The 26,401-nt window shown below is 39.7% G+C and overlaps 2 protein-coding genes across 3 annotated transcripts in view; one reads left to right on the top strand and one right to left on the bottom strand.

Moving 5' to 3' along the window:
• Window positions 1–26,401, top strand: part of adam22 (ADAM metallopeptidase domain 22) — a 63,385-nt gene that overhangs the window by 25,395 nt on the left and 11,589 nt on the right. For both annotated transcript variants that reach the window (XM_072394290.1, XM_072394291.1), the window contains exons 6-23: window positions 2,638–2,701; window positions 14,562–14,628; window positions 14,805–14,881; window positions 15,389–15,463; window positions 16,555–16,626; window positions 17,735–17,901; window positions 17,996–18,080; window positions 18,944–19,034; window positions 19,122–19,173; window positions 22,889–22,988; window positions 23,626–23,697; window positions 24,230–24,322; window positions 24,789–24,869; window positions 24,970–25,020; window positions 25,115–25,178; window positions 25,289–25,394; window positions 25,481–25,600; window positions 25,827–25,995. In XM_072394290.1, coding sequence (XP_072250391.1) covers window positions 2,638–2,701; window positions 14,562–14,628; window positions 14,805–14,881; window positions 15,389–15,463; window positions 16,555–16,626; window positions 17,735–17,901; window positions 17,996–18,080; window positions 18,944–19,034; window positions 19,122–19,173; window positions 22,889–22,988; window positions 23,626–23,697; window positions 24,230–24,322; window positions 24,789–24,869; window positions 24,970–25,020; window positions 25,115–25,178; window positions 25,289–25,394; window positions 25,481–25,600; window positions 25,827–25,995 — 1,606 coding nt within the window. The remainder of the gene's footprint in view (window positions 1–2,637; window positions 2,702–14,561; window positions 14,629–14,804; window positions 14,882–15,388; window positions 15,464–16,554; window positions 16,627–17,734; window positions 17,902–17,995; window positions 18,081–18,943; window positions 19,035–19,121; window positions 19,174–22,888; window positions 22,989–23,625; window positions 23,698–24,229; window positions 24,323–24,788; window positions 24,870–24,969; window positions 25,021–25,114; window positions 25,179–25,288; window positions 25,395–25,480; window positions 25,601–25,826; window positions 25,996–26,401) is intronic.
• Window positions 10,699–13,862, bottom strand: cldn12 (claudin 12). The gene is made up of 3 exons (XM_072394296.1): window positions 13,714–13,862; window positions 11,924–12,191; window positions 10,699–11,832 (listed from the first exon to the last, which is right to left on the bottom strand). The coding sequence occupies exons 2-3, from the start codon at window positions 12,140–12,142 to the stop codon at window positions 11,026–11,028; spliced, it is 1,026 nt and encodes a 341-aa protein (XP_072250397.1). The 5' UTR covers window positions 12,143–12,191; window positions 13,714–13,862; the 3' UTR covers window positions 10,699–11,025.

Below are 26,401 nucleotides of genomic sequence, written 5' to 3'. Positions count from 1 at the left end.
GTGCACTCTTTTTCATCTAATTATCAGTTGTCTCTGAAAACATTATGATTCACACTTGATTCATCACTCTGTATCAACGCTTGCTCCTATTTATCTTGCTCCATCACAATGCCAGGATAAATAAACCAAGTAATTATTGCATACTTGTAATTTCAGCTAATTACTGCCAGTAGGTGAGGTCTTATTCGTACCTGCTGAATAAGCTAAACTGAGCTCAGGTCTTTAGTCATGTTTGCATATTTCATGTGATTGTGGCACTGTGTGGGGGGGATTTGTCAGCACAGCAAATTATGTAATGGTGCATGCAAAATAATGAAAAAGGGTAATGCATTAATCAAATTATAATTGAAAGATTAATCAGATGAGCATGTTGCACTTGCAGTACGAGCTCGTGTTTAGGGCATAATGGGTCATAACATAACACAGTCATCGGAAATCTTTTCTGATTTGCACTTAAGGAAAATAAATACAACTGATCATATAACTGAGGATGTGTGTGAGGGAGAGAGGAGTCACAGAGTGCAAAGTGGTGTCACAAGGTTACACATTAGAGGGAGAGTGTTTCCCTTATGCTGAGTCAGATTTTTGTCATAATATACATCCTGCTCTCTCCCTGCTTGCTGCCTTTCTCTCTCTCTCTCTCTCTCTCTCTCTCTCTCTCTCTCTCTCTCTCTCTCTCTCTCTCTCTCTCTCTCTCTCTCTCTCTCTCTCTCTCTCTCTCTCTCTCTCGCTCTCTCTCTCTCTCTCTCTCTGTCACACAGACTCACACAGAAACTTTACCCTGCAATCCAATAGGCTATTAGCTGCATATGGAGATGTAGTGCTCACAGCTCCATCCATCATATTAGATGGTGCCAGTCCATCATTGATTCAAGTTCACAATTAAAACCCATTTTGCAATAAAATTTTTGACTTGAATGCACGTGAATGTCTCCTACTGCAGACCAGTAATCATGAAACAGAAAAAAATAAATGATTAGAAACTATGTAGGTTAAGACAATCATACCTTTGATTTTTAAAATCAATACCCCACATATCTCTTGTGTAACAAAGGTTATTTAACCAGTGCTACATGGAACATCGTGCTTCCTTGCGACAAAGCAAACACTTTGTGAATCATCTGCTGTAAGTGCCATGTTGGACCAGGATGGTGTGTTGAAGGTGACGCGCGAGCTGAAGGCCAGAAAGGTTGAAAAAAAAAAAAAAAAACGCAGAGTGTGAGAGTTAGAGGAGAAAGATAAATTGTGTGTTCCCCTTCAGTGTTTACCCCCCTCACTTTACGATTTGACCTGACCAATCCCCTAAAAGCTTCAGATCAAGTTAATTAATCAAGTCTATTCATGTGCTCATGCGCACAGGCCAGCGGGCAGGACAAGAGGACCTTCAACCATCAGCTCAAAGACACAACAGAAATGGGTTTCAGATCATGTATTTTGTTTTTCTGTGTTTCGGATGTGTGCTGAAAAATCATTTAAGTAACAGTCATTCAAGTATCACAGTGCTTGCATGTACGGTAATTGAATATTTCTATAGTATTGCATCAGTACTTTTACTTGAAAATGATCTAAATACTAAATATTTGGAACCCTGTGTATCAAATCATACTCAAGCACTGAAGTCCAAACTGGAGGAAGAGTTTAGGAATTACAGCTCTTTAATATGCAAATCTGTTTTTCAGGGTCTTAAAAGTAATTGCATAAATTAAATGTTATGTTTTTTTAAAATTCATTGGCGAGAAGACTTTTAACGATTTTAACGATTACCTGAAACTTGAACCCATGAACATCACAGAAGTAATCTTAACCGTTGCAATCTTCTTTTTCTGTCTTCATGGGTCTTTCTGCCTTTAGTTTTTGTCTTCATTGTGTAAAATGCAGCTCAATCAGGGTGAGATCACTCAACGTCCCACCTTGAAAAGTTACCGAGTTAATTTTGCTTATATGTTGTCTTATTGTCCACCTGCTCTGTGGAGGTACGTCCGATGACTTTGCTGCATTTGGCAGAATCTGAGCAGACAGTATATGCCAATAAACTTTGGAAATCATCCAGCTGTGCTCCTTGTCATCAGTAAACACAAGTGTCCAAGTGCCACTGGCAGCTATGCATATCTATGCTATCACAGCATTTTAATAGTGACGGTGTGTCGTTTGGCTCGTGAGCTGTTCCAAGCTCCCTCCACAGTTTTTTTTATCTCGTCATTCTGTAACAGGATCTTAATTTCATCCATCCAAAGTGATTCAGCTTTTTTTAAGTTGTTTTTTTTGTCATTCAGAAACCCTTCCTCCAATTTGGAAATGATAAGAGAGTCAGCCCTTTAGTCACATATTATTATCATATAAGTGTAATTCTAAAGTGTTTTGGGATACAGCTAGAATAACAGAAAATCTGTCGGTGTCCAAATATTTATGGATATGACTGTACATGCAGTCGAAAATGATGTCCAAAACAGCTCATTGTGGGAGAGCTTTAGTTATTCTGCAAAATAGCTCAATAATACTGTAAGCCCCTTGAACAAGCACTTAAACGACTATTATATCACTCTGATAGCTAAAGTGGAGCTGAATTATGATGAATAAATCAACTGAATCCTGTGCTGATATGTGCTCTTTCTCTCCCCTCCTTTTTCTCCCTTTCAGTGGGATGTTTTTCGATGGCAATCACACCTACATGATTGAACCTGGAGGACAAGGCGACAGCAGTGTAAGTACTCTGCAGATCCACGTGTGTTCCTTTGAGGAGCTGCACATGGCTCATGTGGGGTTTATCAATTTGTCCTCCCTCAATCTTTTCAAGTGCAGCCGCTGCTAAGTGGTTCATGGTCAATTTCTTTTGTCACAGAGGTGCTGTTTTATCTGTTGCCCCCTGCTAATTTGAAGTATTTTCTTAACATCCTTCACACAACTCAAGGATTTTGGTTGTTTTAATTGACTCTTATCAGTGTAAGGCATGGTAGGTTAAAGGAAGGTGGTTTATTTTTTTAATTTCTTGACAGTAAACCTGCTTGTGTAATTGTTATTTCTGCCTCTTATCATGTACCACACGTCAATCTTTCTGTGTATCTCCTGGAATTTGTGGAAGTATCGCCTGAGTTACAAGCGCTTCTGGCTGGAATCTGTTGGGCTTTTGTGGAGCAGGTGACACGTGAGAATTAGAGGATACGCTTTTGCTCTGAGGGGAGGATGAGCCAAACCAGAATCAGTTAAATATCACGCACCAGTTGTTGCACGGATATCAGGACAGAGAGGCCTGCAGGGTTGCAAAGACAACAGCCAGTTATTAACAATCGAAGCATTTTGGTCGGGATGAAAGGACAGATATGATTTTTTAAAGCCATGTTTAGCAGGTGATTGAGTAGTCGAGTGTATGCGTGCTTGTGTATCTGATTGAAACCTCAAGGAGTGTGTTTCTGCTTTTAATCAGAAAGATTCCAAAGCAGACCCATAAGTCCCCGTAAGACCGCATGTGGAAGTGTGTTTGTGCTCTCCCGGATGTTGGAAGTTAGGACACAGAGGTGCATAATGGGGGCAAGGGCGGAATTAAAGATAAAAAACAATCAATAATTCTGAAAATAAATGTAAATAGATTGTTTGTCTCTCTCTTTCAGCAGAGAAGCAGTGAAACTAGAGAAACTAATTCATTTGCAATGGCAGTTGCTCTTTCACAGTTGGACATTAATGAAAAGGAGAGGAAATGTGAAGTTCATGGAAGCAATAGAGTTCTCTGAATGTGAAAAATGAAGCATGGAAAACAAAGAGATTGAGCTCACTGGATTTGTTCCACATCTGACACAGCTCCCTCCACAATCTTTAGTTCCTCCTTGTCTGGCCTCTTCTCTGCCCTGAATTATTCAAACGACGAGAGAAAGATTCAGATCTTAACTCGGAGTATTGCTGCAGAAATTCTCTACAGAGATAGAGTGCTTTGGTTGCCTTTTTTTGGTAATTCACACTTAAAGATAAAGATTCCTTTATTGTCGCTATACGTAGGCATCGTACAGTGAAATCGATGAAGCTGTGAGGTAAAATGCATAAGCGAACATCTGCCTAAAACACAACTGCATGTCAGATATTGAAAACATGGTGAGGAAAAAAAGAAAGAAAAAGATTTTAGGAAAAAGGCCACAACTTTATGAACAAATAATGTATAATTTACATTTCACATAAATGATACAAAGAGCTGTTTATGTTACAGACCTAAATTTGAGCTTGATTGAAGCCTCAGCTTTGTAAATGTTTAGAAAATGAGCTTCTACTTTTGTCTATGTCCCAATTAAAAAGTAAACAGGAAAGAAATCTTTGTTGATGACACAATAGCGGTGTTGAAAAAGGTACCCGAGTCAAAATTTTTTCCCCATTTAAGGCTTTTTCGTGGTTAAGAATATGTATCAACAGCTATTAATTACTTGGTACAAGATTTTCTATAATCAGATGTCAAACTTTACCATTGATGGTACAATGATGGCAAAATGAAAATACAATATATGATAAATAGGTTTTCAGCTCGTGCCAGTGGCAAGACAGGCTGACATGTTTTCCTGTTGACTTAATGAAATGTCTGTGACACGATTTGGTCTGAATACCACAGAGACTTGCTACAGCTGCTCCCTGTTCAGACCTCTGTTTATAGCAGCTCTTTTCAGAGGTTGGAGTGAGGCATTCCACTCTATACAGCTTCCCAATTCTGGGGTGCAGAGGTGTCTTATTTGTTATCGGTGTGCTTTGGATGATCATGCAAACATATATTGGACCTAAATTACAAATTACAGTTGAAGCTTGTTATGCTGTGTGAGAGAGCATGCTGAAAGCAGATGGACCTCATAGCACACAGCAACCCGAGGTCAAACTATAAAACACCGAACTGATAACTAAAGGCCAAGGCCTATATTTACTTCAGCAACACAGAGAATCAGGCCTCAGTTAGAGGCAGTTCATTGTTTTGAATTCTCATTGTTATCGATGTGACCTATTTTTCTACAACTCCTTATTTTAGCGTTGCTCATAAATACTTTCTGCTTGATTTCACAAACCTGTGTGTTCACATGCAAGTCAAACGCATTTGCAATCATTTCTATTCTGAGCTCTGTAACAAGCTTACCGGACTCATCTGGAGCGGTTTAAAATGAAGAAATAAAATGCTGACTTTCACGAACAGCACTGTTATTTGAATGATTAGAATAAAGTTGTAGAGACTGAAATTTGGTATAAATTCCCCCCACTCTCCCAGCCAGTATAAAAGGCCGACCTTTATGTGTTTGTGTCAGCTTTGACCCCCACCATCATAAAAAACTTGGCTTTTGGTTATTGTTTGAGCTATTGAAATACTTCTGTTTCTCCGGAGTTCGGCCAGTTTGTTTTAACGGTGTCAGATCGCTGCGTATCTGAACTGAATGAGATATTTGCAGACCAAAGTGTCCGTGGATAAATTGACAGGGTTGTGGGTTGTCAAAGAGTTCTTGAGAGTTATCATTCGCTTCAGATACCCAAAACACTTTTTGCATTTTCACTTAGAAAGCAGTTGTAAGTGCCTAAGGCTTGTTTCTTACGTTGTGACGCATGCTTCAATGTTCATAAAGATTGTTATTGGTATTTATAATTTAGGTGGTTTGTGTTTTCAGGTCGTCTTGAAAACATATTCCACCGACTCAATCGTGTGGCCACTGAAACCGTTTTGCTTTTAATTGTAGTTATTTATTTATATTCTGTGGTATAGGATCTGAATTTTCGCCTTTCTTCCATCATGACACATTTTCAATATCTATTTCAAAAAGCTTGATCTCATTAGGGAACAAAGATCTGCATATACATCTTACATTTTGATTGTGTATCCCCGTTTTGAGTATTGGTTTTGACTTGTTAGTTTGGGAATGCTGTCTGCATGATAATGGTGGGGACGGTGCTGCCCTGGAGCTCAACAGTGGCTGTCAGTTTCTCAGGATGTCTGCTTCTCGCTGGCAGTGCTCCATCCTCACTCTTCTTCTTCGTGTGTCTCTTTCTCTTTTTCGCTCCCGTTTTGTGTGCCTCACTGTCTCTTGTGCCAGTCTGCTTGGTCTGTAAGTCAACCTCAGTTACTCAGATTACTCAGATACACGCTACATTTAGAGGTTTTTCTTTTTAAAGGTTACTTGCACAGTCATGTTTTTTTTTTTTCTTTCTCACTGTTAAACAAATATCACACGTTATCGGTGTGTAACAGAAATGAATGCAGAGGTTTTAACCCTCTTATGGATCACAATTTGTGCCTGTTCTTGTAGATAAAGATAGAACTGAATATTTAAACAAAGCCCTGGTCAGGCGTAGGCTGTGACTGGAGTCAGCGTGGCTCCTGTTGACCATATGGTATTTCCATCTGCCCTCCCTCCACCAAGACAGAAAAAGAAAAAGTTGTGCAGGACATAAGCCAAAAGTCTCCTGAGCGAGCTCCTCTTTTCACTCCATGCAACTCAGCTCTTTTTTTCCCCTGTCCTCTTGTACTATACACCAGTCTACTGCAGTCTACTGGATTGATAAAATGAAAGTCCACGAGCTAGGAATGTGATGTCTCCAGGTGCTACGTGGCTGATGAATATTGCAGCTCTTGAGTACATTAGTGTCTGTGAGTGTGTGGAACGAGGCAACTTTCCGGGGGGCGGGGGGGTAATGTTGACTTGCATATGCAGAAAACACCATATGTTAAGCCCTCCTTGTTTTATTAATTCATTTATTTTTGACACCATTCCAGCCCCACCTGGACCTCAATGCTGCTGTAGATGCACAGTGCACAGTGTCTGCGTTTCAGTGCAGCATTTTTAAAAGTCAAGAAAAGCCATGTTGGTATCTTCCACAATACTTTTAAAACTCCTTTGTGGATTATTGAAAATATGTTCATGATCTTAATTACTGATTAAAGTCCATTTGGGTAACTTTTAGGGTAATCTACTGCCCCGAATGCAATATAATATTCATACAATGTGTATCCAAAGCTGCAGCAGGTCGCACTCCCTCCTCTTCCAAGTTACCGCAGTAGTTCGGAAAGTACAGACCAAACTAGCTCCAGAGGGAACCTTTTGTTTTTATGTGGCCTGTGTAGTTTGGTGATAGTTGGGGTATTGCAGTTTAGATGCAGACAGATGTTATTCTACATTCTTCCCCCTCGATCTATAAATGTATACGTTTGTCGAGCAATATCACAAAAAGTCTGCAGCCACGATGGCAGGTCTTCTAGGCCGATTTGATGAGATAGTTCCTCACAAATGGTTAGCAATATCATTTTATCTCTCTAAGATCTCTAATCAAGGGACAGAGAAAGACCACGGCTGAACGGCTGTGGACACATGGACACAGACCATCTGTGCCTCCATAAATCCAAGTTTAAACTCTACTAAGTAAAGTAAAAGACATACAAACAAAATCCAAAGCACAACTGCCTTTTCTGAACTTAAGCTCATTTGTTATGAGCTGTGGCGAAGACAATAACTGTCCTGCTGTCTAACATAATGACCATGTCCTCCCAATTTAATGAGGATTGGGACGATGTTTCTAGTTTGCAGTACATGGTTCAAAAGCCAGAGGAAGGACCTGTTTGTGGAACAGCAAAATCACATCCTGCACGTATTACATCACACTGGTGATGCCTGCAGTCCAGACCCGTAACCCAGTGAAAACCTCTTTTTGAATTCTAAAGAGAAAAATGCTTCAAAGAAGGCCCTGAACTGTGAAGAATTTCTCAAGAATGAGAAGAATTTAATGTTATTGATCTCCTCAGTTTATTGAGGCAGACGTTATACAACACGAGTGAGGAAAACATGACACCGTCCTACACACAGTTAACAATGATTGGAAAAAAGATTTTAAATGATTTTCAATGTAGAATGTAATTCCAGCTTTTATTACTCTTTTACACAGCATTACAATTTTTTTGAAAATGGGGTTTCGTTGCTAATATCAGCATGCTGATATGCACATGGAGCAGATGCTGTCTTACTAATGTTAAGCAGTTTTATTTGACCTTGTTTACAACCTTGATTTTCGCAAGATATTTTGGCCCGACGATTGAAAGCCTGCATTAAATGTGTGGCCATTACAATCATAGTTGGGATGTTTCATGGCCAAGACAGCAGCAACAGTCCGGTTACAAAACGCCACACATATAGACGTGTGACAAAAGCACAAGAATCACACAGATTACATCAAAATAAAAGGGAAATGAGAACGCAGTAGTGCTTTAAGGAAAGTTATCACTCTTGACATTAGCATTCGTCTTCTCAAAACTACAGATGTGTTTCACTCAAATTTTGTTGACATATTTCAGTTTTAATCAAGGAGGCGACTTTTAGATGATTCTAAAAGGATTAATTTTGGACTTTAAATGGTTTGCATCTAATAACTTCTGTAAATCGCTTCCAAAATGCCCAATTTATGACATTCCTGATTGTGCTTTATAATTGCTTCCGCCTTTGATTTTATTTGCTGATGTGACCTTTAGGAGCGAGATGAGAGGAGGGTTTTTGGATGATTGAAGTATGTGGGGGTGGGGAGTCGAAGGATGAAGAGAGGGAGTGGTGGCAGGTTTTAGGGTGGGGGTGCTTGCATTAGGTGCCAAGTGTTAGATATTTCATATGTGCACAAGCTGGGAATAACGCTGAAGCTGACAGGAGGAAAAAAAGAGGGGTCTCCCTGTGGCCTGGAGCCAAATTCATGTGACTAAACCAGGACCAGTTCATTCACACATGCAAAGAGGGAGTGAGAGTGAAAAGCGTGTTATCCATCCCTGCTTTATATTCATGAGTCAGTCGTCTGTGTCTGCGTTCCCATGACAACCCAGACCCCGCCCCTGTCTCATAGCACAACATATGAAAGCCATCTGTGCAGACCCCTAAGCTCCACTACTTACACACTCCCTGCCGAGTCTATATGCTGTGCGTATATTTTTGAACTGAGATTATTGGCTGGAAGCGATGATGAGGGGAACAAAGAAGGCCCGGTCAGATACAGCATTCAACATTCAGCCGTTACTGCTCTGACAGAGTTGGCCGGTGATGGGTGTATGTGCAGCAAACAATACAGGAGCAGCTATGCTGTGTGTCTAATTAATCATCAGCCGTTAAACTCTTGAGTGAGAAATCAAAGAAGAAAGTTTTGATTGCTTTAGTTCTGGTTTGTGGCTGTAAATACAGACGCACGTGGTCATCCCTCAAAGATGAGCTGTAACACATCTACTGTCGGGAGACTATTTAAAGATAAATATTTTGCCCAAAGAGCTGATCATAGATCACAAGGTCACTGTTAAAGCACATTTGGTCTTCAAGGTTTTTTAGAAACTTTCCCCTGAACCATTCAAGAACAAACATATTTTTTTCTTTACATCAGGTGTATATCGATTCCATCTTCTCTGATTGAACGGTTGAATGATTTTTCTGGTATCAATTCAGCCATAACATTAAAACCACCTGTTCAGAGTGTAGGTCCCTCTCGTCCTATCAGAACAGCTCCGTGTCATCAATGCACGGACACAGGACGACTGGGGGAGTCCCACAGTGTTTGGCACCGGCACATGGCCTCCAAATCCTTATGTGAAATGCAAGATGAGGCCCCTTTAGATCTGTATGAATGATGAATACATCAATTAAGATTGATCTATTAGGTTTGCAGCTCATCAAACCAACTGGCTAAAGATATTTTAGCTCCTCTTCCTTTCCTGAATTGTACACACCCCACGATGAAAATGCACCACAGAGGAGGGGATTCTGCACATGATGAAAATGACTTAAGTGAAGCCAGAACGAACATGATTAATCAGCTTATTGATTGGCATTGACTGGACATGTGCAGCTGAAAAGATGTGAGCAAACGCTTCCAATCTGGCTAAAACATGCTAAGTCATGCCTTAAGGGGGGTAAAAATCTACAAACTACATTAATTCAGTATGAATAAGATTGGCAACGTGCTCATTCTTACTGATCTATGCAAGGGGAGTAAAGACACAACATACGGTTTATAAAGGCACACACTGACGTTGTGATTTATGTTTTATTTAAACCAAAAAGACAACAGTATAGAAAAACACATTATGACAGTTTTGACCTCAACATTGCAGAATAATATGAAGGATAAATTAAGAATTAATGATCGGTGCTCAATATGCAAAACATACGCAAGGCAACAAACTTAAATTTGGCAGACAGAGTCCAGATGAAATTCCCTTTCACTACTGACCTTTCTGTTGGTGTTTCTGACAGGACAGTTGATATTTATAATGTAATTCAACAGATTAATCACGATTTTATTAGTACATCAGATTTATCACAGCTGACTGGTTTCTTAACGTCATACTTTCTGACATAAAAGGCAACACATTTCAAAAATATTCAAAGCTAACAAGACGAGTGAACAGAGGCAGAGTAAACTGGCACAGTATTCACATTATTAGTGCATTAAAAAAAAACTACAACAGCTGCTCTTCACGGGGCATTGTGACATAATTATTGATTTAAGTTACAGCAACAAACACAAAAAATCATAAATGAGTCAGTCACTTAGTACACAATTAAAGTTGGTTCTAGTTAGTGTTAATTTCCAGTAGTTTTAACAGCAGACCTTCATACTGTTCATTGAGTATGAAGATAATGAGTCCAACAGTGACTGTAACAGAGAAAAATAACTTTAAAGACGAAGGTGAGGATACAAATTGTGCATCAAATGTTACTACGTTGGTCCACTTTCTTTTCTTTTTCTGGTAATAAAGTGAGTTTTATTCCCTTTCCACGATACTTCGCCGAACACAGTGCTTTAATAATCTTCACTTTGAAGATCATGCCATCCTTCATATGGGGATCCAGGGTTGTTTTGGCTGGTTCTCATCTACTTTTATAAGCACTTTAAAGACCTGGACTGCCTGACAGAATTTTTCAAACTATCACTCTAGAGGGGTATAAAGCCCTTATATTATTAACTTTGATCTATTGCGTTCAATTAGTTTTCCTTATTGTGCTTTATGGAGGTTCATGGACAGAGGCCTTCAGCACGCTGGAGTTATCGACCTCTCTTCTCTCATTGTGGCTGGGTTAAAACAGGAATGTCAATCTCTATGGCTGACATCCGTGAGCGGGTGGAGTAGCGGTGGCCTGCATAGCTGGAGGCATAACCCTGAGAAGGAGCGTAACTTTGCGCATAACTCTGCGAGGGCGCATAGCTGTAGGCCTGCGTGCCTCCCACCTCTGATCCATACCCATCTGGAGCAGAGAGCTGAGACATGTACACCTGAGCTGGAGCAGGTGCCACGACACTTTGCACGTAGCCCTGCGATGGCACAAAAGGCTGGGTGTCGATCACCGTGGGAGGATACGTCTGAGGTGGGAACGGCTGTGGACCATAAACTGGGGAAGGAGGGTATCCGTTGGCAGTGAGAGGCTGGGTGGACAGAGAGGTAGACATAGAGGGCAGGGGCAGCCAGAAGGGTGAAGGCAACTTCTTACACATGCAGTACCACATGAACATGAGCAGAGCAGCGAGCATTAGTCCTCCAGAGCAGCCTATGGCCACATACACGGCAAAACCATCAGAGAAAATATTGTCATATTTGATGTTCATCTCCTTGGTGCGGAAAAGGAACCACACTGAGGGTGCAATGGCTATGGCTCCGCCCAGTAGGAGGAACATCCCGGCCACCAGGTGACAGCCTGAACTGTTCACCAGGAATCTGATAGTTTTAATGTCTGGTTCAGGTTTGTCTGAGCAGCAGCAGGTCTTACACATCCCAGCCATGCACAGCAACAAGGCTACAGAGCCGAGCACGAAGCCCGCAGGGAGGCAGAACTGCAGCAGCCGCAGATCCAGCTGGTCCACTTTAGAGTACCACTGAAAACGTAAGAGAATGCGATGCCTTATTTTCACACACATAAACACAGCAAGACTGTAGAGGAGAAGAGCAAATGTGTAGAAGTATTACCTCTGAATCATAGTAGTAGCATCCTGAATATCCATCCTGCTTCACACATTTAGCCCACAACCCATCATACACGCTGATATTCTTGGCATTGCGGTTGAAGGTGACGAGTCTCGTTACACGCCACTGTGGGATTAACGCTGCCACAGCGATCCCACCCAAAGACACAAAGGCAACGATGAAGGCAAAAGCGTTAGTGGCGTGGATGTCCCGGCACGACATCGTTGGTTGGCGATGACAGGAACCGAGGCAGCTAAGCAAGTTCCCGGTCCTGGATAAACCAAAGGAAGTAAGACAAAAAAGCAGTGGCTGCTCAGTCCAATGTCAAGCAACGCAGCAGGGCTTCAGGAAAATAACGTGGATACAGAAGTTTATGTGATTGGCCCCATTACTACTGAAGTAAGCTAAGTGTGCCACAGGCCGACCTAGCTATGGGCAACCCCCCTACATTTCTATTCACCACAGTGTAGATGACCCAATATCTGCTGTCCCTGAGAGACAATGCTCTCATTTCATTAGCAAACAAAGTAGGAATGACTTGGTGGCTGAGGCCGCAGAGCAGGGGTATCTACACAGCAGTGCATTACACAGCTGAACAAAAAGCAATTGAGTCAGAGGCTTGAACTTTCCCTTTGTGAAAGCATTGCAGCAGTGACTGACTAAGTTAAACCAAGAGATCATTTTTGTTTAGTCTCCATTTGCTAGCAACTAGTCAATTCTGGAGTTTATTTCAGTCCTAATAGATATGTTTATAGCTCATTATGGGTCATCTCCATCTGGTGAAGATAAAATTGCAGCTTCAGCCAAGCTTCAAGCTTTTCTAATATATCCCGAGTCAAAATTACAGCAGAGGCCTCTAAGGATCTCTAAATAATTCTTAACAAACTCTGATGATGGCTTTAAGACGAGTTAATAACCGTTCCCTTCTGGTGTTTCTTACCTGGATTTGTTTTTTCTGCCATAGTCAGTTAAGCTGGTGCCACTGTTGTGTATCTAATGCTCAACCTAAGCTCTAACACTTAAAAATAGGCCTATAACTTCTGTCACATTAACCCAAGACACCAATTATGAGAGCTATATATCTAAGAACCCCCCCCCCCCCATCTCACAGCCACAGATACGGATAATAATTACTGTAACATCCATCCAGTCCAATAATTGTTTATAAAGCGTAAGAGACAAAGAAAAACCCGTCTATTTCGTTCTAAAATGATCTTGGGGTGTATTAAACTACTTTTCATGTCATAATTATGGCACAAAATAAAACGGAGACAAATATTTAACGCATTTATATGTATGACAGTTAAATGCCAATAAAATTTTTTTTTATCAATGTCTGCTTTAATTCAGACTCGACAGCAGCAATATAATTAAACACACAGAATACGTATATTCAAGTCAGTTTTAATTAAATACAACCCATAACTGTGTAATAACAGGTATTCAGCTAGTCGTTCATCACACGGGCGTGTCAAGTGTTCGAGCTAATTATCGGTAGTTTCACTAGCTGCTAGCTTCGCACACTAACTTTATCATTGAGGTTTATTAGCCCACTGAGAGATAATACCCAAAACTAATGTCACACCTGTATGCACTGATACCCATGTTCGCTTAAGTAAATGCCCTGAAAAGTAATAAACTAACAAGAAACGTGATGTACAAACACATTTCACGCTAACTTGTTAGCCAGCTAGTCGAAGCCTAAACAAGTTAGCATTACAGTACCTGTTGCATCCCGATCATTTAAAATGAAGCGCAAATTCATTAATCATGTTTGACATTGAGAAAAATACCTTTTTTTTTTTTAAAGATGTCCACCGGTGTTTACAGCGAAGGCATTTCGTTGCATTTTGGTGTAGTCTCTCCTTTAATACTAAACCACAAACCAAAGCACCACTTACACAGTATATCTGATCGTAAACAGGATGAGGCCTCGGTTTTTCCGCCCTCAGCGCTGACTCACAGGTGGTTAACTCTTTCATGTCCGAAATTGTTCTGCCTCCCCTGAAACTATTCCTGATTTTGTCCAAATCACTGAACCGATAAACATACACGTAGAGATTTATAAAAGCACGAGGCAAGGAGAGACGTAATCATTTAAATCTCAAATTGGGAAAATTATTAAGAGAAATGGTACACTGCAAAACATGTAAAATAAATTTATATCATAAGATGTCACACTACTGACATCCAGGTACAGCGATGTGAAGTATTTGATGAGACAAGATATTCAAAGTTCTGTTCTGCCAAAACCTTATGTGACATTTCTTTAGCGACCTCCTCATTTCTGTGCTTGGCTGAATCCAGCTTTGACTTGTGTGTGTGTGTATGTGTGTGCATTTTACATGATTTTTACAGACAGTTTACCTCAGGTGAACACAGGGTCCAACACAAGTTCTTCTGTTTTGCTAAACTTGTTTTTTGTACACAGATAAAAAAAAGTATACTATACTTTATTTTCACAATAAGTATGACAGTGATAATATTCAAGTGTTGGTGAACGGATTTTCAATCTATACTCATCTTCTTGTCAGCCATCTTGACAGCTGAGGAGACTATTTGTGCACTATGTAGATAAATACTTGGCTATGAAGTTACTCACTGATTAACTGATTAAAAGTTCTCTTTTTATGAATTTCAGGGAGATGTTCGCGTCCACATGATATACAAATCTGCAGGACAAGAGGGACTAAGTGCTCTACTCGGTGGTAAGATCATAGCTGAATCCCTGAAGAATTGAATGTACAATTTACATCTATAAAAGCAAAAAGATTATTTTTGTTTTATGCTGTTGATTATGTTGTTCTTCATGCTAAATACAGAAACGGTATCCAAATGTTCCCGTATATTGATAGAAATTAATGTTAAATTAATGTTTTCTCAGGTGATCTACCAGAGCCACCTTTCCCCAGCCCCCCTTTTCCAGGGTCAAAAGTTGTTCACTGGAGAAAAAAGAGACAGGTAGGCATTTGCAGTGGGTGTATTACTTGGAAAGTCATCAGCATAAAAATGCTGATGGACTCATAATTATACTGTTGATCCTCTGGTCCAAACCTGATTTCCCCTCGCAAGTGTTTTAAGGTAATTTACAACGCCGAGGAGAGTGTTTTCTAGCTCTCCTCCTACACAGCAACTCTCCAGCCATTTATTTTCCTCTTTTTCATGAAATATTCATCTTACGAGTAGAAGCACCCTGCAGCCTCGTATATAGTCCGATATCTGTTGCTGGATTTCTCTCAGCCCTCTGAGCTGTTCTCTTACATTTTATTATTATTATTTTTTAATTTGGCCAACAGACAAACCTGGTTTTAGCTTTGCAAAGTTTCTGCATGTTGAAATGTTGTCCCTCTTATTTTCTATGTGACGTAGGATACTTGATCTTTGTGTCTGTTTCAAAGTCTTAACTAAAGAAAACTGCAAAATGAGTGTCCATCTGTTAAATACGATAAAACTGTTTCCTCCTCTCAGGCTCCACATGTGTCACGTAGTGTGGAAGATGAGACCAAATACATTGAGTTGATGGTGATCAATGACCATTTAATGGTAAGTTGATAATTGTCGATACGGTGTTTAATGTTTGTAGACTGTCAAACTTTAAAAAAAGAAAGAAAAACTTCAAATACTCTTTAATTACTTTTGGTAAATGAATCTTTTACCCTGAAGCCAGAAATGCTTGTTTATGCTAGATGTGTCTCTACCTTTCTTACCTTTGACCTACGAGTCTTTAAAGTCTGAGTAAAGCAGAAATAACCCTACGTTCTGAGTTTGTTACACCACAGAAAAATGAGCTCTGAACCACTCCAAGCCAAACACAGATGATTAAAAAGATAACCATGGAAATAAAATTGTGATGTATCATGTATTCAATAATCCCAGCTGTCCCCAGTAAAAGTTGGAAAAATTAGATAGTTGGTAATCAAGCCTCTGCACAAGAGTCCAGCAAGAGTTCACTGTCCATAGTCACTCCTCTAATGGTTCTTCGAGTTGGAACATAGCCTGAATGTCTGGCTCAATAACAAGTAAAGTCGTAACTTGACCCTTCAGACCACCATTCACAAATATGATTCTCTGCGCTGGTTGTAGCCCCTCCAAATCCCAGACTGCTGTGTTTCAAACTAAATATTGATTAGATTAATCCAGGATCTTTTTATCTCTATATTCCTCTGCAATTCAAGTAAGGCAGGACAATTAGCTAGCTAGTAGTCAGATAAACACTTTGATGGTGCGGTTGACTCATTGGTTAATGCATTGTGGTAGACCTATCACATTAGGATGTTAAGAGTAGGGCCTTAAATCGGGAATCCTGAATAAAAAACCTGAACCTTAACAATCCAAACTCACAATTTCAAATCTTTGTATGTGCTTTACTTGTGTGAAAGTATGTGAAGTATATAGAATATTTGCAGCCTGATCTTTTGATTCTGTATATGATACTGGTTGAGCTGGGAGCCAAGACTATAAACAATGTAAAAATGTGCATTTTTCTCTTTTCTGCCAACACAGGTAATGTTGGTTGTTTACAAATGTGCAAACGCAGACACAGCCTATACACATATGTTTTAAAATGAACTGATTCCTGATGATCAATCATTTATTTATGTGTTTCCTCTCTTCCTCTCTCTCTTTTTCTACAGTATAAGAAACATCGCCTTTCCGTTGGGCACACGAATAACAATGCTAAGACAGTGGTCAATATAGCTGACATGGTGAGAATTATATTGATCTCTTCTTGGAAAGCTTGCCACAAACGCTACCAAGTATCACAACTAAGCACACATTGCTCCGATTCCTCATTATCCAATCCCACTCTCATCACTTAAATCCTCTCCTGGCTCATGATGTGCTGTGAGCAGCCATTAACCAGCCAGCAACTGTATGATTTTTCTGATTTCAGTAGATGGACGCAGCAGTGGTTTAACAGTACCACAGCAGGCATCTTAAAGTTTGATTATTTGTAGCTATGTGTGTATGCTGTGTGACTGAAATCTGACCAGCTGCAGGGTCAGGTCTGTAAGCTGATAGGCTGGTTAACGAAGGTCACTGCTTTTTGTTGTGCCCTTGAAGATGATCATATGAAGCTAGATCTGTTTGAGAAGGACACATTGATTTCCATTGAGAGTGCTACACATTTCAGCAATTGTTTAGAAGTTACTGCATGCATATATATATATATATATATGCATGTGTGTGTGTACAGACAGTATTTAGTGTTTCCTCTGCAGCTGAGAACCACCTTTTTATTCCCTTAAATTTTTATATTTTTGTCAAATGTAATGAAAGTGAGGGAAAGGGTTTATGTACATTATCAAGAAGTTGTTTACAAAGCACATTAAGATGGAGGGCAGCATTAGTCGCTGTCTGGAGGTCAGATTGCTCTCTCCATCTGATTCGAGGTGGCTGTGAGCGAGGATGAATCCTGCTCATATCAGACTTCTGGCACTCTGTTTAAAAGTACTCTTTCTTCTTCTTCTTCTTCTTTTTCTTCTTCTTCTTCTTCTTCTGGGTTTGCTTTCACAAGATTGAAATCTGTTGAGGCCCTGGGACACAAACATTATAATTTGTCTTTGCCTGCTTTGTCCTTCAAACATTTACCTTTGTTGACTGTCTGGTCTCATGTGATGTGCTGCCGTCTGGTGGCAGGATCACTCAGACTGTTTGACTTCTGAGCAGCTGCAGATGTTAATGAGTATGAAGCATACCTGTCAGATTTAATACTGATCAAATCCCATCACTCTGTATTTTCTTTGGCACAACTTTGAAGTCAAAGCTTTCCGATTTTCAGAAGTTAACTTTGAGCTCACATTCGTTCCTCAGATTTTCAGGGAACAGCTTAATACCCGGATTGTGCTTGTCGCCATGGAAACCTGGTCGGCTGACAACAAGTTTAACATTGACGACGACCCCATGGTGACGCTCAAGGAGTTCATGAAGTACAGGAAAGACTTCATCAAGGAGAAATGCGACTCTGTTCACCTCTTCTCGTAAGTGTTGTGACTTCCAAAGGGAATTCAGTGTGTTTTATGTTTCGCGACATCTTTTCATTAAAAATATAAACACAATTTGCTTTTTCTGCAGAGGGAATCGCTTTCATAGCAGCTGGGGTGGAGCCTCTTATATGGGAGGAGTTTGTTCTCTCACTAAAGGAGGGGGAGTCAATGAGGTGAGGCTTGAACCACAAAGAAAGAACTAAGAAAAACTCCAGAATGTACACTCCATGTGGTGTCGGTTTCAGTAAAGAGAGGCAAATGGAAAGAGAAGACCAATATTTATTGATGTAGATTGGGTTACATGAGGTAATACAATTGTTACAACAAGTCACGGCAGAGTGTTGTCGCGTTGTCCAGATTAAAGTTAAGAAGGAGAATGGGACATCGCGGTGGTGGTTTCGTTGAGTTGACAGATGACTGATGGAGGCTTTGCTTGGAAGGCCCCAGACAACCCGGATGAGGTGGAGAAGGAGAGCGTGAGGGTTGCAGGAAACATCATCTGAAAGGCAAAATGACAGAATAGCAATGATTTTTTTTAAGAAGAGAGATCAGGAATTGATTGGCTCAGAGAATGTTGGCAAGAAGATAATTGAGACAGAGGAAAGGTGTAAGAAGAGCTTAAACAGTAACTGACGTGTTGAGATCGAAATGCCAGAATTTCTTAGAATGCAGCTTAAAGGTAGATTTGTGGTTCATCCCCTACAAAAGGAGTGTGACAGCATGTGATTGTGGAATTACTGAAAGTAAAAGAGCAGCAGGAATAGGCCATACAAGAATACAAAGAATCTGATCTTTCTTACAAAGTTGATATGAAAGCTTCATTCGATAAAGACCACAAACAACATGGAGTTCAGGCAATGATTCCTTCATTGATCAAAGTCATTATATTCTAATATTTTCATATTTGATAAGACTTGATTTAGTTTTCTACTGTTCATGGCATTCATGGTAGAGACCAATTAGTCTCCAGACTAATCCAACATGCTGCTAATCCTCTTCCAAACTTCTCTTTGTCCTTTTTCTCTATCTTTGTCAGTACGGTAAAACAAACGAGATGGCCATCACCCTCGCTCAGTCTCTTGGACAGAACATCGGCATTTTCTCTGACAAGAGAAGGATCCTCAATGGTATGTATCGTCAAACCTTAATAAGTACGTTGCACATTTTAAATGAATGTTGTAGCCTCATTTTGATACAATAATTTATTTTTTAAGGCGAATGCAAATGTGATGATCGGTGGGCAGGCTGTATCATGGATGATGTTGGGTAAGTTGAATTAAATATTCGTTTCTTCATCGAACTAGACTAGAATCACGTCGTCTCTCACAGATGCCGGTGATTCAGTTTGACTGAGTTATTACAGTTTTAATTGTATCAACTTGGGTTCAGTGATACTTGGACATTTTGAATACGGTTAATAGTTTTAAAGAAGTGATATTCATTTGTTTTTCTGGACAAAAAGAAGAGTGTTATTGTAGATTTATAATTCGCCACTAGGTGTCAGCGTTGGTATATTTATCGAACCTGCTTGTTCATACAAATGAGCTCTTTGAGCAGTAAGCTTTCATTTTATATCTTAATCACAAAGATTAGAATATAGTCAATGAGTCAGTCTGTGAATGTGTTGGGTTTTCAGGCAGAAATCATGACAGTGTTCGTCTTAAAATGTGTTCTGTGATGTACAAGCTTGCTTGGCATATGGATGCGAGTGTATGTGCATACTGTAAGTCTGTGTGCTGTGCGTTTGTGAGTGTTTGTACCTCTTCTTAAATACTTCTTGCGTTCCCCCTCTATCCCGAATGGGACAGCAGGTGAGCAGAAGCTTGCTACAGCGTTGCTTGTACTGGTTTTGAAGCAACTGGCTGCCTTGGAGGGGGTTGTCAGTCACCACAACCTTTCCCATTTCATCCAACAGCACCACAGCCACTGTGGCCCCAGCCTCTCTTTTTAATAAGACGATATGATCAAATACAGTTTGATGTCCTGTTTTGTAAAACACTGGCTGTATTTCTCATGATCTCTTTGTACAATTTCACATTTACATAAAATGTAGTCTTCGAATTTTGGCTGATGTCACTGGCTGATGAACAAAGAAGACTTCCTCTCTGCTCTCCTCTTTGAGAGTTCGGACTTTTCATCACATTTTTTTTTTCCCATTTGTAACCGATTGATACAGTCTGCAATGTCATTCTCATCCTGTGTCAATATTTATCCACAGTACTTCATTTCAGTGTAATAACAGTACACTCCCCTAACATTCCACATCCAGATCCTGCTTTACTCAGCCATAACATACCTGCCCTAATATGATGAGGTCACATGACAGAGGACAGGTCCTCATGTGAGCCTGTCACCTGTGAATGGACCAATTTTTCTATTCTCTAAAATTAAGTCAATGGTATTTCAGACATTTGTATTCAATGAGCGATCTCAATCATGTCCACTGAGGAAAGTTTATTTTGTCCCTCAACACCTGCATGCCTGATCTACTTAACCTGACCACTAACAATTTCCACATTGTTTTCACAGGGTGTTGCTGCTGTGTGTGTTTTTGTACATAAGTGGGCATCCAAGCGGATTTGTCTCTACATAAATATCCTGCATGTGCTCTCCTACACAGTGCACATGTGGCAGCTTTTTATAGTTACATACATTTATTTTTGCTCTGTAAATCCTAGTTTCACCGTGTATAAAGTTGGTAAAAGGCACAACAAAAAAATCAGTGTGTTAGTGTGGATTAGGGTTGAGTTAGGAGTTCAAATTGATCATTTATATATATTATTTATTTATTATATTCATGACCCTTTTTAATACTTTTATTCAATTTTTGTTTTCTTCTCACAAAAGAATGAATATGTCCATGAACAAATCTAATCAAAATATGTACTTTAAAGGACATAACATAGCAAAATGTATAATTTCTGGTCCAATGACCTAAAGTATTCCAAAAATATGCTTTATTATGAGCACACAAACATGTCAAAAGTTGCTCTACATGGTTGCAGTGATGGCTGACTGTGGCTCAGTGTGATTCTAAATGTTAAAGAGAAAGCAACTGGACTTCCTTTATCTTGTGTTACTGACCCACCCGGCCATTTTTTTGGGGGTCATAACTGTGGCCTGTTTATCAGCCTGGCCATCATGCATGATGTCGTGATGACATGTATAGAGCTGTGAATGGTGGTAAAGGTGCTGGAGAGTGATGTCAGAACTGCAAATGATGTGGTTTTATACACTGCAGTCCATAAGTTTAAAAGATATGGCTTCCTTGTACTTCAAACCACCCGTCTTCCCTGTCCAGAATGTGGACTCTCTGAATGTGGACTCTCTGTCTTCAGTGGACTCTACCTTATCCTGTGGATGCAGATACACACTGACTCTTGACCAGAAGAGCATGTCTCTCATCCTTTATCTTCCCCATATACAATATGCACCCAGTACTGAACTGCATATACAATGACGTAGTTAATTTTTGAGTGTTATACCCTCAGTGGGAACCAGTTCTTGTCTGAGAAATGTATGTGACTCTGAAGTCCTTCTTAGATGAGACATTAGATGTCTTCAAGGAGTCTGTCTGCCCTCTCTTTAAGCTCACAACATTACCACAACCTGATCTACACAGGCATACATGGTCAAATGCTGCTGTGCCACTTAACATCCACTAGGGAGCGATAGGTTTAATGTAAATTAAATAAACTTTTTTTTCTCAAGGTGCTTTGTTAAATAAGCACTGTATTTGCTAAAAGTTATACTTCAATACTTCAGTTATATATCAATGTGATACATATTTCGAGCCCGTGATCTTGTGTACTCTAACATAGAGAGCATTTATCATACATAATATTGCCATTCCATGTTGCAACGGTTGCACTTATTTTCATTGGTCAGTCTCTTAAGCATGTTTCATCTTTGTTTTACCCCTTATTACTGTTTAAAAAAGGGATGAAAAGTACAGGATTTTGATTAGATTCAGCTCTGCTATAGAGTTAAAAATCAAAGATGAAAATCCCTCATACCTGACAACTAGTTAAGGACATCTTTCTAAATATTTAATTGCACGTCATCCATCAAAAACATCCCTTCTGGCTCCTCATATTAACCATCATTATAGTAAGTGGCTTCATTTCGTCACATTACATAAGAAATCAGCCTCTCGAAGCCTTTGACTCCCCCCTAGTGAGTCTTTGTTATTGCATTGTCTTCCCTGTCAGTCCTGATGAGCCACAACATCACAGCCAGTTTAGTTAAACATGTACCTGCACAATGATCAGGGTAAAGCCTGACAGTGCAGCGGAAGATAATGATACCTTGATGTCATTAAAAGAATCAGACAATCAGTGTTGGACATTTGATAGTAACATATTTGCTCCACCTTGATTTTTTTTAGCTTAAGGTGTTGATTGGACTTTATATAAACGTGTCATGTAGCTAACCTCTAACCTCTGATTCAGTGTGATTCGCAGCAATCAAAGTGGATCACTTGGGAGTAAATTACTTTAAACTTTCTATTTTGAGTAATTTCTGTCTTTTAGGGGCACAGCATCAAATGATAATGCAATAACGGATTAAGTGTGAATCATTTGTAGGATCGAATTTTAACCAATGCATCAAAGAGTCCATTTACATCCCACATATATCTCCATATGATTCTCACAACATTCACTGTGCTGCATATCTGTCCCCATGTAATTATAGGGATTCTCCTCTGAACTGTGAGTATGGTTATCCGGTTATAAAACCTTGAACATTTTGGTGACTTTGGAAACAAATACAAACTTGATTATTTAACACAAGACTACCATGCCCATACACATATAAGGGTACAGGTAAGAGAGTTTGTATTAGTCAATACGTATAGAATATAAACTTTGCTCTCTAATGTCATTTTAGGAGCCCAACCTCACTCTAACATTAATATCTAGGATGCTCTTTTTATTCTGCTCTTGATAACAGCATAATATGTTATGGTTGTATTGAACAGCTTCTACCTGCCTAAGAGGTTCTCTGACTGCAACGTGGAGGAGTACTACAACTTTCTGAACAGTGGTGGAGGAGCCTGTCTGTTTAACAAACCTCTGAAGGTGCATTGCACTAACACGCACAATATATATATAGAATATATACTCTATATTCTGTTGAAAACAAATACAAAAACAAAGTTTTCAAAAGTGAAAACTGAATCAAAACTGATACCAGTAATGCAGGAACAACACAAGTCAGGAAAAGTTTTGTAATGGTAAAAATTTATAAAAAACCTAATTAGGTTATTTAGCAACACATCCAACGTCATGTTTGGCTTTCGAAAGAGAATCCCAGCGATGGGCTGGATGAGAGTTTTTAGATGTGAAGGGCTGTGTGGGAAAATTATTCATCAGTTAAGCTACAGTGCCTCTAAACACAAAATGGCTGTGATCATCTGGCCCTAAGACACAGTTCTGCCATGGACAAATACGTGCCTCCGCATACAGTATGCAATCTCACTTAAGATGGACTGAGGTGACCACTTTCTGCACGTATTATAACAGCTTAGCTCTGTAGGAAAAGTCAGCCCTAAAACTGGTCTTCCTGCAGTCCAGACCTGTTAAACGAGGCCCTGAACTGTTAAGCAAGTAGTCTTTCTCCTTTACAGTTTTCATTTACATTTTAAACAACATCCTAACTTCTTTGGAAACAGGGTTGTATTAATGTATTTTCATATTTTGGACTTTCTCTTCTCAGCTGCTGGACCCTCCAGAATGTGGCAACGGCTTCGTGGAGTCGGGAGAGGACTGTGACTGTGGCAGTCCAGCGGTTAGTTAAGCCCCAAATCTGAATGGATGAATTAGGAAAATAAGTAGGGAAATTATTTATGTACAAGAAGAGAAAATTATATTCATAACCTCTTTAAATCTAGGCTAAAAACATATTTATTTCAGATGGCTTTTAATACCCAGTAGTATGGTGACTCTTTTATATTATCTTATTCAATTTTGCTGTATTTTATTTTATTGCGTTTACTGTTATTTTATGGTTTTGTACTTATTCTTTTCTTTATTTATTATCTGATGTAAAGCACTTTGGTACACCGAAATGGATTGTTGTAAAGGGCTGTATAAATAAATTACATTTACATTTACATAACAAATGGAGATAGGCTATTCACCCAAAAACAAAATCACCTGCTGTTTCAGACTTTGTCCAACGCTTGTTAATTTGACAGGAGGACTTAGGGCATTTCTTGTTAACTTGACCACAAAGATCAACCACCTGTTGATGTATTATGAAATAATAGACACAACTTACACAGAATGAGAACTGAGATATGTTTATCTTTGTATTGTAGGAATGTGCCAGAGAAGGGGAGAACTGCTGTAAAAACTGCACCCTGACAAAAGGCTCCAACTGTAGCAATGGACTCTGCTGCAGTAACTGTCAGGTACAAAACAGACCGAGCCAGATGTGTCAGAGTGGGTAAAATAGAGGGAGCTTCTTCAAACTGAGCACCTGGATAGCATGAATGATTTGTCTTTCCTTTAACTTCATACTTCTGTGATTTAGTAGCAACTAAAGAAAAAAAGCCTGCCAATATTTTAGTAACGATGCTGCTGTAAACTTCAAAACACCTGGAAAAAGCTGCAACATGTTTCAAGTACATTTTTCACTCTTTGCTAAAAAAAAAGAATTCCTCTTACAAGTAAAATTGTTTTGGCTGCTTACTTGTCTTGGTATGTTTGAGCTGTGAATGGATAGACAGGCATGGAATGACTAATAGTGATGCGAGGTCTCAGAAGAGAAGATCGATAGGTATTCCCCTCCAGTGCTGAGGTTTACCTGATACTCTGCTGCACCTCAAGCCTAAAACCACCTGCGGTGTGTTTGATCTTCATTTTATGCTGCTGCAGATGGAGATTACGGGAGTTGTGTGCCGAGACTCTGTAAATGACTGTGACATCCCAGAAAACTGCACGGGCAATTCCAGCCAGGTGAGGATGAGCTACCATCAGGCTTTGCAGCTGTAGCTATAAAATAAGTAATTTTCAAATACACATCACCATATATTGTGACATTCTCTGTTTCTTTCAGTGTCCACCAAATGTGCATAAGATGGACGGTTACACATGTGAAAAAGATCAAGTAAGAAGTGTGACCATTTTATGAGATCTTCAGTGAACGATTTGAGTACTTTTTGTTTAGGTTTTATTGGGACTCATCATGTTTCTCTCCGTAGGGTCGCTGCTTCAATGGAAAGTGCAAAACAAAAGACAGACAGTGTAAATACATTTGGGGAGAGAGTAAGTGTATTATCATGTCACGTGAAATTCACAAAAGAAATCTTGCACAGTTAAACAACGGCAGCTGTTAAGTGTTATACTTAAAGTTGGCTGTATGGTGTCTCTCTCAGAGGCAACGGCAGCTGACAAGTTCTGCTATGAAAAGCTCAACATTGAAGGGACAGAAAAAGGCAACTGTGGGAAGGACAAGGACACCTGGATCCAGTGTAACAAACAGTAAGCCAGTAATCTCTGTGACCGACACCTGTGCTGTTTTGGGTGATTCCCTCCAGCTGATCTGTATTTGCAACTTCCTGCTTCAGGGATGTTCATTGTGGCTACCTGCTGTGCTCTAACATCTCACCTGCCCCGCGTTTGGGAGAGCTGCAGGGAGGACTGACGTCTTTCTCAGTCGCCCAACACAGTGCTTCCCTCGAATGCAGGTAAAAAAAAAAGTGTTCAAACCACAAACTAACAGACTAAAAAAAACTGGTGGTGCATTTTGTCTCTGCCTTTGTTCCCAGATTATGTATTTCTTGAATTCATTTCCACAGCATAAATGTCCCTGTACTAAAATAACATTATATGTACAGATCTATAAAAGCAATTTACTGCTATCCAACACAATGTTCCTCCTGTGTGAGTGACTCCGTCATGTTTACTCCTCAGCGGTGCTCATGTGCTGATCGATGGTGACACTGACCTGGGATATGTTGAGGATGGGACAGCCTGCGGAGCAGACAGCATATGTTTTAATCACAAGTGTCTCCCAATCCACCAGTTCAACTTCAGCACCTGTCCTGGGACAACTGACAAGACCATCTGCTCTGGACACGGGGTACACCACAGAGAACACTTACAGTACACCTGTACAAACATTTGAAGTCTTTTACTGTAGCTATAACTGTCAGCAGGTTTATATCAGGGTTTTATTAGCCATCTGAAATATTAACTAGTACTGCCTGTCTACAACTACTTTAAAGAGATTGCTGTGATGTGTTTGAGCCTGCTCAGTATTTCAAATCCTACCTATAAGTTACTTTCTAAAATCTTTTTTAACGTATAACTGAGGTAAACTCAGAAAAGATTTCAGTACTTACTTTAGGCTATCTAAGGTGCAATAACCCTTTTCACTTATTGAGTAACAGGTTTAAACACCTTATGTTAAACTTCACTCTCACTGTCAAAAAACTCACCACCCATCAAAGGAGAGATACCGGACAAGCCCCCAAAGCACTGTTTGT

Source organism: Leuresthes tenuis, unplaced genomic scaffold (genome assembly GCF_036924035.1).
Source record: "Leuresthes tenuis unplaced genomic scaffold, fLeuTen1.0.hap1 SCAF_10, whole genome shotgun sequence".
Lineage (NCBI taxonomy): Eukaryota > Metazoa > Chordata > Actinopteri > Atheriniformes > Atherinopsidae > Leuresthes > Leuresthes tenuis.
This window is presented reverse-complemented; position numbering and strand designations above follow the sequence as displayed.

Bases quoted from the DNA above. Each gene is read 5' to 3' on its own strand.
- cldn12 (XM_072394296.1), bottom strand. From the start codon at position 12,142: ATGTCGTGCCGGGACATCCACGCCACTAACGCTTTTGCCTTCATCGTT. The intron at 11,833-11,923 runs GTAATACTTCTA...TTACGTTTTCAG, and splicing joins GCTACTACTATGATTCAGAG to TGGTACTCTAAAGTGGACCA.